Here is a 16291-nt window from a genome sequence, read left to right as displayed (position 1 = left end):
TGGGCACCATCCAGTGACAGTCGGGGGCTGGGCTGACCCAGCTGCCCAGAGCACCTCTAGGGGGCAGTGTGGCCCCGTGCACACAAGCCAGATCCCAAGTCTGCTCTTTTGTTCACTGATGGAACTAGTATTTACTGAGCCCTACTATGAGGTAGGCACCCACAAGTGCTAGGGATGTCATGGGGAACACGACAGGCAAGGCCTGGGCCCTGACAGGTGACAGGAACGTAAGGTGGTCCCAGGTGGTGGTGAGCTCTGTGGGGGGAATGGCTGTGAGGCCAGAGAGTAGCCAGAGAGGAAGGGCTGGGTAGGTAGTAAGGGAAGCCAAGATCTGAAAAATGAGGAGACAGAAGGAGAAGTTCGTGCAGAGAGAGGGGGAGAGAGTGTTCCATGCAGAGGGGACACTGGTGCAAAGGTCCTAACCATGTGCAAAGCCAGTGTGGCTCAAGTGACTTGAGATGGAGCTGAGAAGCGGCTGCAGCCGTACAGGATCCGGCAGGGACCAGGGGGCCTCGTTGCAAATGCGGCGGGAAGACAGTGCAGGGAGTGATGTGGTCTGACAGATGTCTTCCAACGGCCGCTCTGACAGCTGTGGGGTGAATGGGTGGAAAGGAGGCCCAAGGGGAAGAGGGAGGCTATTCTGGAGGCTCACGCAGCCACCGCAGGCCAGAGATTACAGAGGCCCAGACGAGGCAGTGACAATACAGAGAGATCCAGGTGGATTCAAGATATTTCTGGAGCTGGAACTGACAAGAATTTCTGATGGATTGGGTATGAGAAGTGAGAGAAATGGAAGAATCCAGGGTGTCAGGGAAATAACCAGGACCTTGAAACACATCCAGTTATTTAAATCCCTTTTTAGAAAAGTAGTACGGATCTTGCTGCAGGAGGTCAGGGCTTCTGGGCTCTTCCAGGTGCCCAGGCTTCACTGTAACACCTGCTTTCCAGTACGCAGACCCTGTGGCTGACCTGCTGGACCGCTGGGGTGTGTTCAGGGCCCGGCTCTTCCGAGAATCGTGTGTTTTCCATCGAGGGAACTACGTGAAAGACCTGAGTCGCCTTGGGCGGGAGCTGAACAAAGTGATCATCGTGGACAATTCTCCTGCCTCGTACATCTTCCATCCTGAGAATGCAGTAAGTAGCCCCAAAGCAAAAGGACGCAGAGCTCCATCTGAGCTCTCTTGCCAAGCAGAACCACTTTTGTACCTTCAAGCACCTGTGCGGGGTTTCTTGGCCTTTTCCTTGGTGAAATCCCAACTTTGCCACTTAGCAATTACATGACATTGGCCAAGTTATTTATGCCCATTGAGCTTCAGTTGTCCTCTCTGTCAAATGGGGATTATAGGCATGCTGATCTCATAGGATTGTTGGAGGGTTGGGTGGCAGTACGTGAAAAGCACTTAGAGCAGAGCTTGCAGGCTCAATGAGCCTGTATCTCCTTAGCATCTTTAGGATTGTGACCGAGAAGGTTCTGTCATTAGCTTCCTGGAGCTGGCTGTTGCCCAGGACTTCATGACCTCTGTAGACTTAGAAGACCTGGGTGACCTCTTCAACAGAAGTATTAAGAATGAATAGCACTTTGGTGAGGTCTTCAGATAAGACTGCCAGGCTTTACCACCTCATAATGATGTCTAAAAAGTAGACAACGGGAACATTTCCTACATAAAACTCCATGGAGCGTGGCAGCTCCCAGTGCCGACTCTCTGGGTGCAGCACGACTCAGAGCAGGAGAGACGCCCTCCTGCTGCCCGCCCGTCATTTCCAGGGGAAGAGAGACCAGCCCCATTGGTGATTGCTCACCCCTCCACAGTGGCCACCATGCCAGGCCTCAGCTTAGGCCCTGGAGAGGATGTTTCTCCCAAGCCCAGGTTTCTCAGACTCAACAAAAGCCCAAACAGGGTCCTTTCCTTGAGGCCAGAACTCTGTTGCTCCACTTATAACCAAAAACTGAGTTCAAACTAGATTCCATTAGTGTATAATCATTATTTGAACAAACATTCAAAATGGATTATATTTAAATATGCTCCTTTTGATGAGTTAATCAAATTCAACATAATGCATTTTGTAATGTGTCTAACAGATAAGGGTTCTTTTTAGTATAATCCCAATTCCAGGGACTTTCCTGGCAGTCCAGTGGTTAGGACTCCACGCTTCCATTGCAGGGGGCACGGGTTCGATCCCTGGTCCGGAAACTAAGATCCCACAAGCCTCGCAGCATGGCCAAAAAAAATCCCAATTCCATTATCACATCTCATAATACTAACAGTTTCTTAATATTATCTAATATCCAGTCTGTGTTCATCTTTTCCCTATCATCTCGAAATATTTTCTTACATTTGGATTGTTTGAATCAGAATCCAAACAAGGTCCATACATTGCTTTGGTATTGTGTACTCACTGTGGTATCACATCAGGAGGCATATAACATCAGATTGTCCCACTTTTAAAGATTTTGAATTGATTTTTGGATTCAGGTGTTGTCAGCCTGATCCATCCATTTTAAAATTTTCAGTCAACCTTTCACCTAGAAATGGGAGCAGTCACTGATGATCCTTACCTACATCCACTATTTCATTAGGAATTGCAAAATGGTGATTTCTAAATCCTATCATTCTTTCTGCATTTATGGGCTGGAATTCTTTTTTTTTTTTTAATTGAACTTGCTCTCATTGACTACTTGATGACCCTAAAATTCATTTTGAATGTTTGAATAGGGAAGTCAGAGTAAAGTCTTGGTTCTTTTTCTTTAATTCTGCAGTTTTCAGAGTCATGAGTTGGTGCTCTAGCAACCTCCAAAAGTAACCAGTGAATTTTTTTAGGTACCATTATGAACTCATGGTTTTTTTTTATGTTATAACTTAAGTCCATCTATTATCCTTTTGTACACTCAAATGTTCACCTTTGGCCAGTGGATGCCCCTTCAGATAACAAGAGTCTTTGATAGCTTCCTGCTGTCTGGTCCAACAAGATGTTCCAAGCTCATCTTGTCCATTTCTTGCTCCAGCCCTGGAATCAGCCATTTTTCTATGGAACCTGGTTCCTAAGAATGAAAATGGTAGCTAGAGGCCACAGTTTGGGTGGGTTCTCACTGTTACTGGATGTCCTTTGCTTCCAGTCCTTTCTACTGGACAGAGCTAAAATACACTTATTTTTATTTTTAGAATGAAAACAAAACCATAAATTCACATTGGTTTTTCCAATTCAGTTGTAACAGTTTTTAATTTCTTTTTGTTTTTGTATTTGTGTCTCCTTCTCTTATGCTGAAACTCTTGATTCCTAAAGATATTAACATCATTACAGATTTGATTTATTCTATAGTATACATTTAATAGCTTCAAAATTGCATTGTTTTAATATTATTACTAATAAAACAATTGAATGCATTTAGAGGTGTTTTTTTTTGAGAAATCTACAAACAACACTATGTTTCAAAATCACTTGAAATAATCCTCTCTATGGTTATGTCACAAACTTATATACACTAAGGTTCATCTTTTGTTGCTTTTTTTCTTAATGATTTAATTTTATTTCAATTATGTAACACATTTACATAGTTTAACATCAAAACTATCAGCAAAGATAAATTCAGAGAAGTCTTGTGTCCATTTCTGTCCTCTCACCCATTCCTGCCCCTTCCCCAGGAGTAGTCATTTTTTGGTTAATCCTTACCTTGTTTCTTTTTTTAAATTACATGCTGAATTTTTTGTGTTTCTGAGCAGTCTTTAGATTTGTAAAATGGTCAAAAATACTGCTTTTAAACTTTTTTGGCTTCCCCAAATTTCTTTTAATATCTCTTCTTTGCACCCCTGGCTACCACCCACTAGCAGCCTTCCCCACCTCTCTGTCTAAACCTAAGGGAGAATGCTGTCTTGCCCATGGCTTCAGAATGTCCTGAAATTTTATACTTCCCCTTTTAACTGATCTCTGCTAACCGTGGGAGGAAATGGTCCACTTCTCCTTGCCGTGCAGTCTGGCACAGTAACCCTAAGTGGAAGCCCTCTGATGCCCTCTACGTGGGCTCCCTGATGTCAGTGTTGGCTGGTGACCTCTGGCTCCAAGTGCTCTAAGGTACAGGAAGCTGGTTTAATGCAATGGCAAGAGCGTTTTGGAATTAGCAAGGCGCTAAGCTAGTTATATATTCTGCGCCCTGGCCACCTTTTCTGTGGCAGGAAAACAAAACAGGCAAATGCCTGCAAAGTGGGCACACTTAATTTTGCCTTCCTGAACCAGGTAGATCTGGATTGATTTTAGTTGGGACAGGAGAACGAACAAGATGATGACGATGATGATGATGATGATGATGATGATTTCCAGGTACCCATCCTCCTTACCAAAGAAAATGTTAAAGTACAGGGACCCAGTCAGGCTAGAAGCAGTCCCCAGGCCTGGATACAGTTCTGCTGCCCCTTCCATGCACTGTCTTCCAGGTGCCTGTGCAGTCCTGGTTCGATGACATGACAGACACGGAGCTACTGGACCTCATCCCCTTCTTTGAGGGCCTGAGCCAGGAAGACGACGTGTACAGCATGCTGCACAGACTCTGCAGTAGGTAGCCCCGGCCTCCGCCCGCCTCTCGCCTGTGCACCCCGGAACCTCAGCCTCGGGACCTGCCTGGCCTCAGCTCCCCAGGAGCTAAGAGTGAGGACACGCCATACTCCAGGCCACGGGGCGAATGTGGCCATACCTACCTGGTTTATTTTTTAAGAACAGAAACAACTATTTTAAAATGAACTCTTTTAACGAATTTCATAAAGGGACATGCATTTTACTGGATTTGCTTTTCTTAAAACATACCAAAAAGGAAAAAAATGGGAAAAAAAAAAAAAGCTTGATATCTATCAGACTTCCTTTCAACTGCCCTCCCCTCCAGCAGACAGCCTGTCCCCGTCTACCCCAGCTCAGAGTAGCTGACCCAACTCAGAATCTCTTTCCTACAGGATGAAGTGCCTTTTTGAATGTTATTTTAAGCTGAGAGTTAATTTTTCTACACAACGTATTTCCAGACATCTTTTAGTCTTTTATTGTCTTAGCTTCTCTAAGAAGATAAATGTGACAATTTTCTAAAACCTGGAAGGTGGGAGGGAGGTGGGTGGTAAGGGATGGGGGTGAGTCATAGGAGCCTGTCTCCCAGCCGGTGTGCTGCTCCGACCGCCTGTGGCATGCCACAGGGTCAGGCCCCTGCTAGTGATGGTGTCAGTGTGTGCATTCATTTCTGACCCAGTTTGGAATGTATCCGCAATCGTGTGGCTCAACACTTTAGGAAACGATAGATCCTTTTATATTACTCTTATTATTTCTGACGGTGACAAATTTGTCTTGAGGTCACAGTTTCCCCTTGAAAAGTGGCATCATGTCACTTCCGCTTTCACACTACTGCCATACTTCTGTATGTTTTTGGTTTGGTTGTTGTTGGTAGAGAAGTTCTAAGAAACTCTAAAACCCTTGGATAGTTAAAAAAAAATCTGTTGATTGATTTTTAAATCTGTCCTTTCCAAAAGCTGGATACCCGTGGAGCTGTTTGGGAATTTTCTTTGCTGCTACCGCGCTGCCACCAAATGGAATTGACCAGCGGCTGTTACACTGTTCTTTGCCACTGTGCCTACGCTCAGAATCTGCTCACTGCTAAGCTGCAGACTTGGACAGGGTCAGAAACATAGGTGTCCCACCCCGTTGCAGACTGTGGACTGCGTTCCTTCCCTGGCACCAGCCTCGGGAGTTCAGAAGGGAACAAAGACAAAAGGGCCAGCGCACCTGACCGGTGTGGCGTTCATTTCAAACTGCAGTCAAGCTCAGAGTTTCTGATAAGCCGACCGTTCTCTCTTGAGAACCTGTGGCCTCAACCCACCACCACGCTGATGTGGCCCGAGTCCATCTCTTGGTCTTCTCTTTTGAAGCACAGCCTATTTCTGAGCCGAGGGTTGGGGAAATGCGTCTAGATGTGGGACCCATCGCCCAGAGCCAAGGAGAGGACGGGCCCCCTCCCTGAGCCGGGGCTCCCTTTGCAGCCTTTCCCAGTGAGATCTTTTAAGCAGTGCCATGTTCCTCGTTTGACAATAAGACAGTCTATAAAGTATTGCTCTTAAAGATAATTTAAAAGAACCCTTTCATGTTGGCACCATTGCCTTAGTCCTTTATGGGTCGGGCCGGAGTTCTGGTGGGAGTGACTGGCACTAAGAAGACTGGAAAACGGTGGGGGGCGGGGAGCTGTCAAAGTAAAATTTCTTTTCTGCTTTCATTCATAAAATAGTGAAGCCAGCTGCCAATCACGTCCTCCCAACAGCACTTTGGTCTGCGGACTGCCGTGCTTTCAGAAGAGAAGTAAGTATTCAGGGGTAACCAGGTCTCCCCACGGTCTGAGTGTTCCAAACCCAGTAATCCACATGCCAGTTAAAATAGAAACAGCCCCTTGCAAGGCATGACTACAGAAAATAACAGTTACGTGGCAGGTCTGCACATGCCATACACCTTGATTTGGAAAACTAGTCATTAAATGAACCCACTGCCTTAAATGTCTTGAATGTTGCAGTCAAGTGTCTGACATGTGTTGACATCCACACAGAAATCAGTCCTGATGAGAGCCTTAGATCCTCACCTGTGCCCCCTTCTTTGTTGGCATCCCGAGGTCTTATTTGGAATAGGGGGCAGAGAGGACTGAAATTCTAGAATATTCCAGGGGAATCAAACCTAGGAATCGTGCCCCACTTCCGATGGAGTGAAGACACTTGGCAGGCTTGAGCCAGACACTTCACCTGGTCATTCCTGAAACCGTGAGCACCATTGCACTGAGCCAGTGCAGCGCTGCCGGGGGTGGAACCCAGTTCCTGCCACCACAGACACAGAATGTCTCAGGAGGGCAGCAGGCCCTCGGAGGGTTCTGGATTCTGTGCACCTTATTTGACCCCACTCCAAAATTCCGTTCTTATTTTAACCCTTGATTCTGCTTTATGTACATAATCAAAATATCTATATCGATATATATATTTTTAATCATCTACATGTAAATGAAGCAATAGAATTCTAACATAAGGCCAAGAAATGAGATGAATGTTTGGGGTTTATGTTTTTTAAGGTAAATACGGGTATTGTTTTTAATTATTACCTTTTATTAAATTGTGGGCTTTAAAACCTAATGAAACCTATCAGCTATTTCTCTGTGCCATATACTTCCCATGTTACCAAAACACCCCCAACTCTTCAGCCAAATGAGAAATCTGACCTCCTGAGTTTCCATGGTCCTTTTGGTACCAGGTTAAAATATAGTCTCCTGGAAAAATATTTTTTACATTAAGATCTGGAACAGGATTCTGTGGGTCGTAGACTGTGATGTTATCACATCTCTGGCCGGGCCTTGAGTGGAGGTGCCCAGGCACACCTGAGGTTGTTACTGCTCTGTCTTCCATTGCTCTGGAATCCTACGTGTTGGTCCGTGGTTTCACCCATTAGCTGTTTGTAAACAATGCATCTGTATCCTAAAAAGAAGCACCATGTGTCATAGCTGATGGTTGATGGGGAAACTCCTTTGATGTGGTGCAATTTTGATGAGATGATTTTGGAGACATGAGGATGCCCTAATGACACTGATTTGTCATGGTTGCAGCATTTGAACTTGTATAAAAAGGAAATCTGTATAAGTCTATAACCTGGCAACATTTTAAGACCCTGTATATTAAAGATGGCTTTCTCATAAAATCCAGAACCACACAGCCCTATGGTCAAACACTCGTGACGTTTGTGCCTCTGCTTTTAAAGGTGCTGTGATGGACAGTTGGCATGCCAGGGTTCGAGAAGAGTGGATGGTTTGAAGTGCTTGCATATACCTGTGCAAAATCAACTGGCTGCCTCTGTTCCTATTTTACTGTAAATTTGATGGTGTCTGTTCCTGTTCCATTCTCCAGGGAGCTTCTCTATAGACAAACACACACCCCCCCCCTCACCAAGTGGTGGAGATGCTGGTGTCTGGGTAGTCATGGATTTCTGTTGGACATTTGAATGTGTAAACAATCCAGCATCACTGGGGAAATACTACATGTAGAATGTGTACGTTTCCAGGGGCGAGCACTGTCAGTCAAGAGATTTGCAATGATTTCCTTCCTGCCAAAAATAAATACATGAAACTGCGCTCTCTTGTGGGTGGACTGCTTCTTAGCACCTCTCCTCACTCTGTTCTCTGTTCTCTCCCAGCTGCACAGCCTCACACCGGCACCTTGGGTCTCCCGGTGCCCCAGCTTCTGAAGAGCAGGGACCAATGGGAGCAGGATCTCAGGAGCCACGGACCTTGACTCCAAGGGGAGCTAGGAAACCACTCTGCCCAGTGTTAGGACCCTGGCTTCATCTCCCCAGACAGAAGCGGTCTAGCTCACCATCCCCCAAGGATTTCAGCCCTACCAACAGGCTTCCAAGTGCAGCCACAGGAAACCACAGCCCCCACCCCAGCCCCTCAGAGCCACAGGCATTGAGTGTGGTACCTAAACCCATAGCCCTCGCATACGCTGGCTGAGGTGCTGTGGTTATCAGATGAAGCGTGGCAAAGGACCAGGAAGAGAGTAAGGATATCCAAAACAGTTTTCTCGCGCTGGGACATCCAGAAACATTGCCCTCAGCCCAGCCCCTCTGTATGAGAAGGTAAGGGGCTGCAAGTTCCCCGCCCTGCCCCTCTGCTAGGAAGTCCCGGCAGAGCCTTGGGCACAGCCTCACCACTCTAAGGACTGTCTCTTCATAATGATACCTAATTCAGATAACAAAAAACACCAGGGTCAACAATCTCAGCAGATGGGTCTTATTCCCATTTTGTGGATGAGAAAATGGAGGCCAGTGAGACAGTCCTCTGCAGTCTATTCTGTCTGTCTCAGGGATACAGGGTTCTGCCAGGCATGTATATTCATCCCAAAGAACACAGGGCACAGTGTTATATCAGGCCAGGAAACCTAATATTTACCCAGAGACACACCCGAAACCCCCCCCCCCGCCCCAGTTAGTCTGTGCCATGCCCCTAGGTGCCCTCTCCACAGTAGAGCACCTGGCCAGCCAGAGCGGTCACCCCAGCTTCCTCCCTGGTTCTGGATTCCTAGGCTGTGTCCCTCTCTGTCCCTCTGTCTCTCCTTCCTAGCCCTCTCCCTCCCCTTGCCTTCTCTGGCATTGCCCCCAGGCCCCACCTTTGCATACAAGCAAACAAATGGTTGAGAACTGTCACTGCCACTGAAGCTGGGTTTAAATGGTCTGGGGTGGACTTGAGGATCTGTATTTTTAAGGGCCCTCAGGTTTCTAATGGGCAGCCAGAACTGAGAATCACTGGGTTAGGAGAGGGTGCTGTAAGGGAGGTGTGGGGTGGGAAACCTAGAGCCCACATAGCCTCCTCCTGAAGGCCTGAGGGTCCAGTGTGTTCTCCTTGGAGATCAGGCTAGTGGCCATGCCAGTTGGTGAATCTGGGCCGTGAGCAGCCTGTTGATTCACAGGCAGCCCTGGCACAGGAGATGTGTGCCACGCCAGCATCCCAGGTTACACAGACTGTGCCGCTTATCCATAAACTCAGCAGACTGTCTTCCCAGGTGGGCTCTCCCCACCCTCCCCACCCTCCTACCCAGGTCCTGGAATACAGAGGTGATAGGTGCTCCAACAAGAAAACATCAGGAGGTGAACTCTCAGTATGCCAGGTCCCAAGCAAGTGACCTCTTGATGACCTGTTCCCTTCCCACCTATTCAGAGGACCCGTGCCAGCCCAGGTCTCTAAGGGTTGGCATCATATTTTTATGTGCCCAAATGATTCAAAGGTGCAACCAGGGCTGAGAACCCCCACTCTGACTGGCTATGGAAGAAAAGAAAGTCCCCCAAAACTCTTCCAGGCCTGACACCTCCAGGTATGGCAGAGGAGCTATGGGCAGGGCTTAGGGGGAATGAATGGCATATATTGCTTTACCTGAAAGATGTTATGTATTCATTGCAAAAAATTCAGGAAACTCAGAAAAGTACACAGAAAACACCATATGGACACTGGGAGTCTTTCCCAAGGCAGGGGTGAGGAGGGGGTCCCAATAAGAGCCCCAGATGCCTGACAGCTCCACTGCTTTTACAGTGAGGTGGGGAGCAGAGTAGCTACCCCCACTTCACATTGGAGCAGTGGATCGCACAAGCCACCGGGAACACCTCACCTTGCGGGAGGAGGGGGTAGGGAGGGTACGGTCCTGGCCCCAGCTGTGTCTAATTGGGGTGGGTGCACGGGGGCTGCACAGGGCCACGCATTCCCCGCCAAGGAGACGCAAGGCAACGGCACCTTCTCGTTCGAAGAGACCTAGGGCTGTTCTCTGGGCCGTCCTCAGCCTCGGGCACTCCGCACGGCTCGTTAGAGTGGTGGCCCCCGCAGGCACAGGACAGGCTCCATCTCCTCGGGCCCTGGCCGTTCCCATGGCGCCCTCGGGGGAGTCGCTCTCGGACCGTGCGCTCCCCGGTGACCGTGTCACCGCTGCTCCGCGGCCTGCAGCCAGGTGGGGGGCGGGAGGGGACCCACGCGGGCCCAAGTTCGCTCTCCTCAAGGGCGTAGGACCGGACGTTTCCAGGCCGTGGGATCCAGGACACTAGTCAGGCAGCCCCGTCCCCGGCCCAGGCCCTGTCCGCGCTCCGGAGGGGCGCACCCCCCGCCACCTGGGACCCGGTCTCCACGAGAGGCAACAAGACTCGGAAGAGACCTGGGACACCAGGACGCCGAGGTGGGAACCAGAGCGCAGGTAACGTGGGGGCGGGGCCTGGAGGGGCGGGGCCTGAGGCGGGGCTGGCATCCAGCGCCTACCCCGCCCACTCCAGGCTCCCCGACGCCTTTGTCAACACCGTTGCCGAGGGGGCTGGGCCTTCGGAGATAAGCCGGTGGGAGGGTGGGGGGCGGGGAGGAACAGAGTAGCGCTGAGAACCCTGGGAACTGCGGGGCGAGGGTGGAGGCGGGTCGCGGCGTCCCGGGGCAGGAAGAGGTCAGTGGTACGATGGGGTCATGGCCAGGGCGGTGCTGGATGAGGCAAGCCAGGCTCAGTCCCCTTCTGACTCCAAGCCCGGATCCGTGGGAGGTTGGCCGAACCGGAGGAGGGGTTGACAGAGCTCCCTTCTTGCTCCGGAGGATGAAGGGAGAGGCCGGGTACCCTCTCGTCCTTGTAGCATACTGGCTGCCTGTGATCACTGCTCTGGGCCTCAGTTTCCTCTCTCTGTGCCAAGGGCCTGATCCCATGAAGCTTGTCCACACCAGACACAAAACAATGCTGCTCATCTGGACCCCAGGCCAGGCCCTGGGCCCACTGCCACCGCTCCGGGCCTCGGGTCACAGATTACAGGGTGGGGCGGTTCTGGAGTAGGGCAGTTATGAGAGACTTCCTAGAGACCCAGAGAAGTCTAAGGGGAGGGGCCTTGGAGAGGTCCTTGTGCGCCTCCTCCCCAACTAAGCTGCTGAGGCTGCATTGTGCCAGGTGGGTTGTCCTACCCACAACGAGGGCGGAGGGAGGTGCCATTTTGGTTGAGTCCAGAATGTGGAAAGGGAGCCATGGGAAGATGTAGGGGAGAGGCTTCCAGGCAAAGGAAACAACAAGTGCAAAGGTCCAGAGACTAGAATGAGGTTGGCGTCTTAAGAGACGCAAGAATCCTGTAGCTGGAATGAAGTGAGAACTGGGGACCGTGATAGGAGATGCAGCCAGAGGGACAGGCAACTGGGGATTTGATTTTAGGGAAGCCTCTGGAAAGTTTGAAACAGGGGAGTGGCATGATCTGATTTATGGTTGAAAGATCCCTCTGGCTACGGCGGGAGGATGGACATAGGGACCAGGGAGACCGAGAGAGGAGCTCGTGCTGCCAGCTGGTGTGAGAGGCTGCTTTCCAGAGCAGGGCAGGAGTTGTGAGAGGGCTGGCCAGGCTCAGGGGCCCAGATGAACCAGCCGCTGGCCAGTCTGCTGGGTGTGAGGGAAGAATAGGAACCCAGGATGGCTCCCAGGTTTGGGACCTGAGCAACTGGATGTTCCTGCCATTTCCGGAGGCTGTGAGGAGGTAGATCTGAGAGAGGCCTGACGTGGATGTCAAGCGTAAGGGCAGACGTGCCAGGAGAGATGGGACCAGATAAAGGAGATAGATGGAAGCTGGGGGAGTTCGGGAGGGGTGGGAGTCAGGATCAGAAGAGAGCGTTTCCATGGTGTTTACAGCCTGGGGACTGGAACTTGGGAAAAAAATAGAAAGGAGACGGGCGAAGGAGCGAAGGCTTGTGCCTGCTGACATTTAAAGGCCCCAAAGGAAGTGGCCAGTGCGGTGGGGAGAAAACTTGGGCTGGGGGAGGTTTCAAAAGGAAGGGTTGGTCAGCGGAGTCCCTGGTTGGTGGAGGGGAAAGGTAAGGTGAAGACAAGGAGCCAAGCCCCAGCTTTTGGGCTCTGGGGACTAGGAAAGGGCCATTTCCAGGGAATGAAGAACAAAGACCAACCAGGGTGGACTGAGAGAGAAACTGAGATGAGGTGGGGAGAAGTGACTGCATGAGATTTCGCTGGGCCCCAGACAAAAGGAGTCGGGAAACGGGTGTGCACAGGCAGAGAGGTGGAGCCAAACGCAGGCACCTTACAGGCCACACGCACAGTCACAAAAAGGAACAGAGGCTCAAAAAGGCATTCTCCCACACACAGGTCAGACACACAGACACACACAGGGATTGGCCAAGTGCCTTGTGACACGGGCCTCCCTTCACGCACAGGGACCCAGTAGCTCTATCTGTTAAACACAGTCACACACTGGCAGTGGGTCCTCCTGGGCACAACTGGACCCAGATTTCCTGGAGTCCCCCCACCCTGTGACAGAGAGCAGTGGGGGTGAGGACTGGACATGGGGAAAGGGTATTGGGACCAATGGCAGCTTTTTTTTTTTTTAAGGAATTTTTTTAAAATTAATTAATTTATTCATTTATTTTTGGCTGCGTTGGGTCTTCGTTGCTGTGCACAGGCTTTCGCTAGTTGCGGTGAGCAGGGGCTACTCTTCGTTGCAGTGCGCGGGCTTCTCACTGCAGTGACTTCTCTTGTTGCGGAGCACGGGCTCTAGGCGCGTGGGCTTCAGTAGTTGTGGTGCACGGGCTTAGTTGCTCCGCAGCATGTAGGACCTTCCTGGACCAGGGATCGAACCCGTGTCCCCTGCATTGCAGACGGATTCTTAACCACTGCGCCACCAGGGTAGCCCCGGATGGCAGCTTTTAGCAGTGTTCCCACACTGGAAGGGGCATCCACACCGGCTGCACCGTGGCTGGGACTGAGGCCTGTGGTCTAAGTTAAGGATGGCTGTGCCCCTGGAGGTTCTGGAAGGCTCTGTTTTCCAGCTCTTCCCCCACCCCACAATCAGGAAGGAAAGGAGGGGGCAGCCTAGGCGTGGAAGCGGCGTGTTCCCTGCAAGGGCTGGACTGGCCTCTCCCACGATGGGTATCAGGGCTCCCTGGGGAGGGCTGTGCCGGGCAGCGAGCCCGAATTGGGGTAGGGAGGGCAGCAGAGATGCAGGAGGGAGCCCTGGCCACCTTCCCCCACCTTCTGAAGTGACCTGGGTCTCGCAGAGCCAGACTGCCGACCCCCCGAACCAGCCTTGGTGCTGCTTCCTCCTAAAGTTTGCTGGGGTGGCCTGGCCATCTGGAGGTCAGGGATCAGGGACTCTCAGAAGGGAAGTCACAGTGGATTCCACACCCCACATCTTGGTGCAGCCCAGGCCTCCATCACCCGCTCTCTCTGGCCACCGGTACCCAGGAGGTGAGGCCTGGCAGTCCAGCCAGGGGAAGGGGTTGGCTCTCAGAGAGCTGGGTCAATATTTGTTGACTGACTAACTGATTGACTAAGTGTGAATGCCCCAGCCCGACAAGTGCTGGGGCGTGTCCTGCTGGGCGGGAACAGGGATTCAGTTACAGTGTGGGGGAGGGCAATGGGCAGAGCCTGGCCCCGAGCCAGGCCCAGCACTGCCCACAGGCAGGGTGAAGGAGCGAGCAGTCTCCAGCAGGTAGGCCGGGCAAGGAGGGGACTCGGGGGGGGCAGGGTGGGGAGGGCTGCCCCAAATCGGGTGTACCACATGGGGTCACTGGGCTCGGGGCTGCCGAGGGGCCGGCAGAACTGGGAAGGCAGCGAGCAGCCCAGCAGGTGAGAACACTGGTGGAGGCAGGGAGGCTGCGACCAAAGCGACCCTCAGAGGCAAGAAAGTGTCAGATTTTCTATGGGGCGGGGGCATGTCTGTCTCCCAGAGTCCATACACCTGGGGCCGGGGCCCTGTCCGTACCTCCCACTCCAGCAGGCAGCGCCCCCCGCCCCCTTCCTGGAAGTCCGGCAAAGTGACCTCAGGGTCCGCCCCTTCGCAGGATCCTCAGGAGGCGGAAGTTACACACCTAGGGGAGAAAAAGGGGCACCAGAGGAGGGAGGAGGCTCTGGGTAGAGGGAGGGGCGGGGGGTGTGGAAGGAGGGGGCCCCCGAGGGAGAGACAGGGGCCCCTGGGTGGGAGGGGAACCCAGGGAAGGGAAAAAGACGCCAGGGGAGAGAGGGTGCATTGGGGAAGGAAAGGGGTGTGAGAGGGCGGCTCCAGGGGAAAGAAGGGGGCATCTGGAGGACGAAGGGAGCACAGAAAGGGTGGAGGGGCAGTCAGGAGAGAAGGGGGCACTGGGGAGGGAGGACGCATGGGGGGAGGAAAAGGGCACCCAGAAAAGGAGGGGGCACCGGGACAGAAGAGCACGTCAGAGGAGGAGCTGGACATCTGGGAGAGGAAGGGGGCCACGGCTGGAGGGAGTGAGCCCCCAGGGAAGAGGAGGGGGCTTCCGGTAGGAGGAGAGGATACCTGGTAGAGGGTCTCCACTCGGGGTGGGTGATGGAAAGGGAAGAGGGGACACCCTCGGGTGGGAAAGCCTGGTGGGTCAGAAGGGGCACTCTGGGGAGGGAAGGGGCCTTCTGAGGGAGAAGGGACTGCCTGGAGGAAAGAAGAGGGTGCTGGGGAGAGAGGGCCCCCACCCTTTGAGCATCCCTTCTCCGTCCCCCCAGAATCCAGTTGGAAGACAGGTTACATGGGATGAGGCCTCAGGCCCTGGGAGCCTGAGAGTTTGGCTCCGCAGGCTGGCACTGGATATGCGGGCACCCTCCAAGCTCCCTGGGGATGATGCTGTCCCCACCCCGTGAAACCAGCCCAGTCCCAACTTCCTGGCCACAGTCCGACTTCCCTGCCCCACAGAGAGCCCTGGTGACCCCTGTGCTGAGCCAACCAGTCTTCCTGTCACTCTGTCACTACTTCACAGTTACAGCTCCTAGTCTGTACCTCTGGTCACTGCCTGCCTGTGCCCTGGTGGTTGTCACTAATCACTGCTTCTGCCCATCACCGCCGAATGTCACTACCCCTGTCACTTGATGTCATCACATGTTTCCTGTTGCTTGAGACCACCGTTACATGGTCACCGTGTCTGCCTGTCACTCATGTCACCGTCACAGCAACAGGCCATCACTGCAACAGCAGTTCTGGGTGCAGTTAGAGCACGTGGTGACTCCCTTCTCCGTCCGCTTTCACTCCTGCAGTCATGGGCTGAGGACCTGCCAGGTGTCAGGCAGCAGGAGCCGGCAGTAAACAGGAGGACAAGCCCCTGGCCCCGGAATCCTCTGCTCTAGTGAGGGAGGCCAGGCCATCAGCACACAGGGTCTCCAGTATGGGTTCAGGGGGGCAGCTCTAGCCCCGGCAGGACCCCCCTCTGCCCGCCCTGTTCTGGGCAGCTCCCTCTCCCACCCCACCTCACCCCACATCCATGGCCATCTTGGCCCTCTTTGAGAGGGCTGGGTGTTTCCCACTGTGAGCTCACCAGGGCCTGGGCCCGGCCTGGACAAAGGCGTAAGGAAGCTGGGCCGCTCGGTGCCACCTGTCACGCTATGCCTCTGATTCTGTAACTCTGTATCTCCCCTCCCACTTCATTTCCCCGATCAGGCAGGGTCAAGGGTGTTCCTCCTGCTGATACAGCACGGCTAGAGTGGAGTGGAGAGGGGAGGGGAGAGGAGTGAACACCACACCAGGGCCACTAGGAGTGAGAAATTCAGAAAGAAGGGACTTCTGGGTCTATTAGGCAAAGCAGCAGCAAGAAGGAAAAGTTGCAGCTGGCAGGATTTAGGTTACACGTCGAAAGAATTTCCACGGATGAAGGAATGACCAAACCTCACGCAGAGGTTTCTGAAGGAGGGGTGCAGGGAAGCCCGGGGTCGTTGAGAGTCACCTGCCAACATGTAACAAAATCCAGAGCCCCCTTCTTCCCCAGATCCCTCTCATTCCACGCTTCTCTCTCCTGTGCACACTCAGAACC

General features: G+C 52.3%; 1 protein-coding gene across 1 annotated transcript in view; it reads left to right on the top strand.

Annotated features, from left to right (window-relative positions):
• The window catches only part of CTDSPL (CTD small phosphatase like), a 126132-nt gene extending 118014 nt beyond the window's left edge, over positions 1-8118 (top strand). Inside the window, 2 exon segments of the mRNA XM_068558928.1 lie at positions 949-1134; positions 4428-8118. Of these exon segments, the coding sequence (XP_068415029.1) occupies positions 949-1134; positions 4428-4553 (312 nt within the window). The 3' untranslated portion in view covers positions 4554-8118.
• Positions 8119-16291: the final 8173 nt, after the last annotated feature.

This window comes from Eschrichtius robustus, chromosome 12 (assembly GCF_028021215.1).
Source record: "Eschrichtius robustus isolate mEscRob2 chromosome 12, mEscRob2.pri, whole genome shotgun sequence".
Classification (NCBI taxonomy): Eukaryota; Metazoa; Chordata; class Mammalia; order Artiodactyla; family Eschrichtiidae; genus Eschrichtius; species Eschrichtius robustus.
The sequence above is the reverse complement of the archived record's forward strand: the minus strand, read 5'-3'. Positions and strand labels throughout refer to the sequence as shown.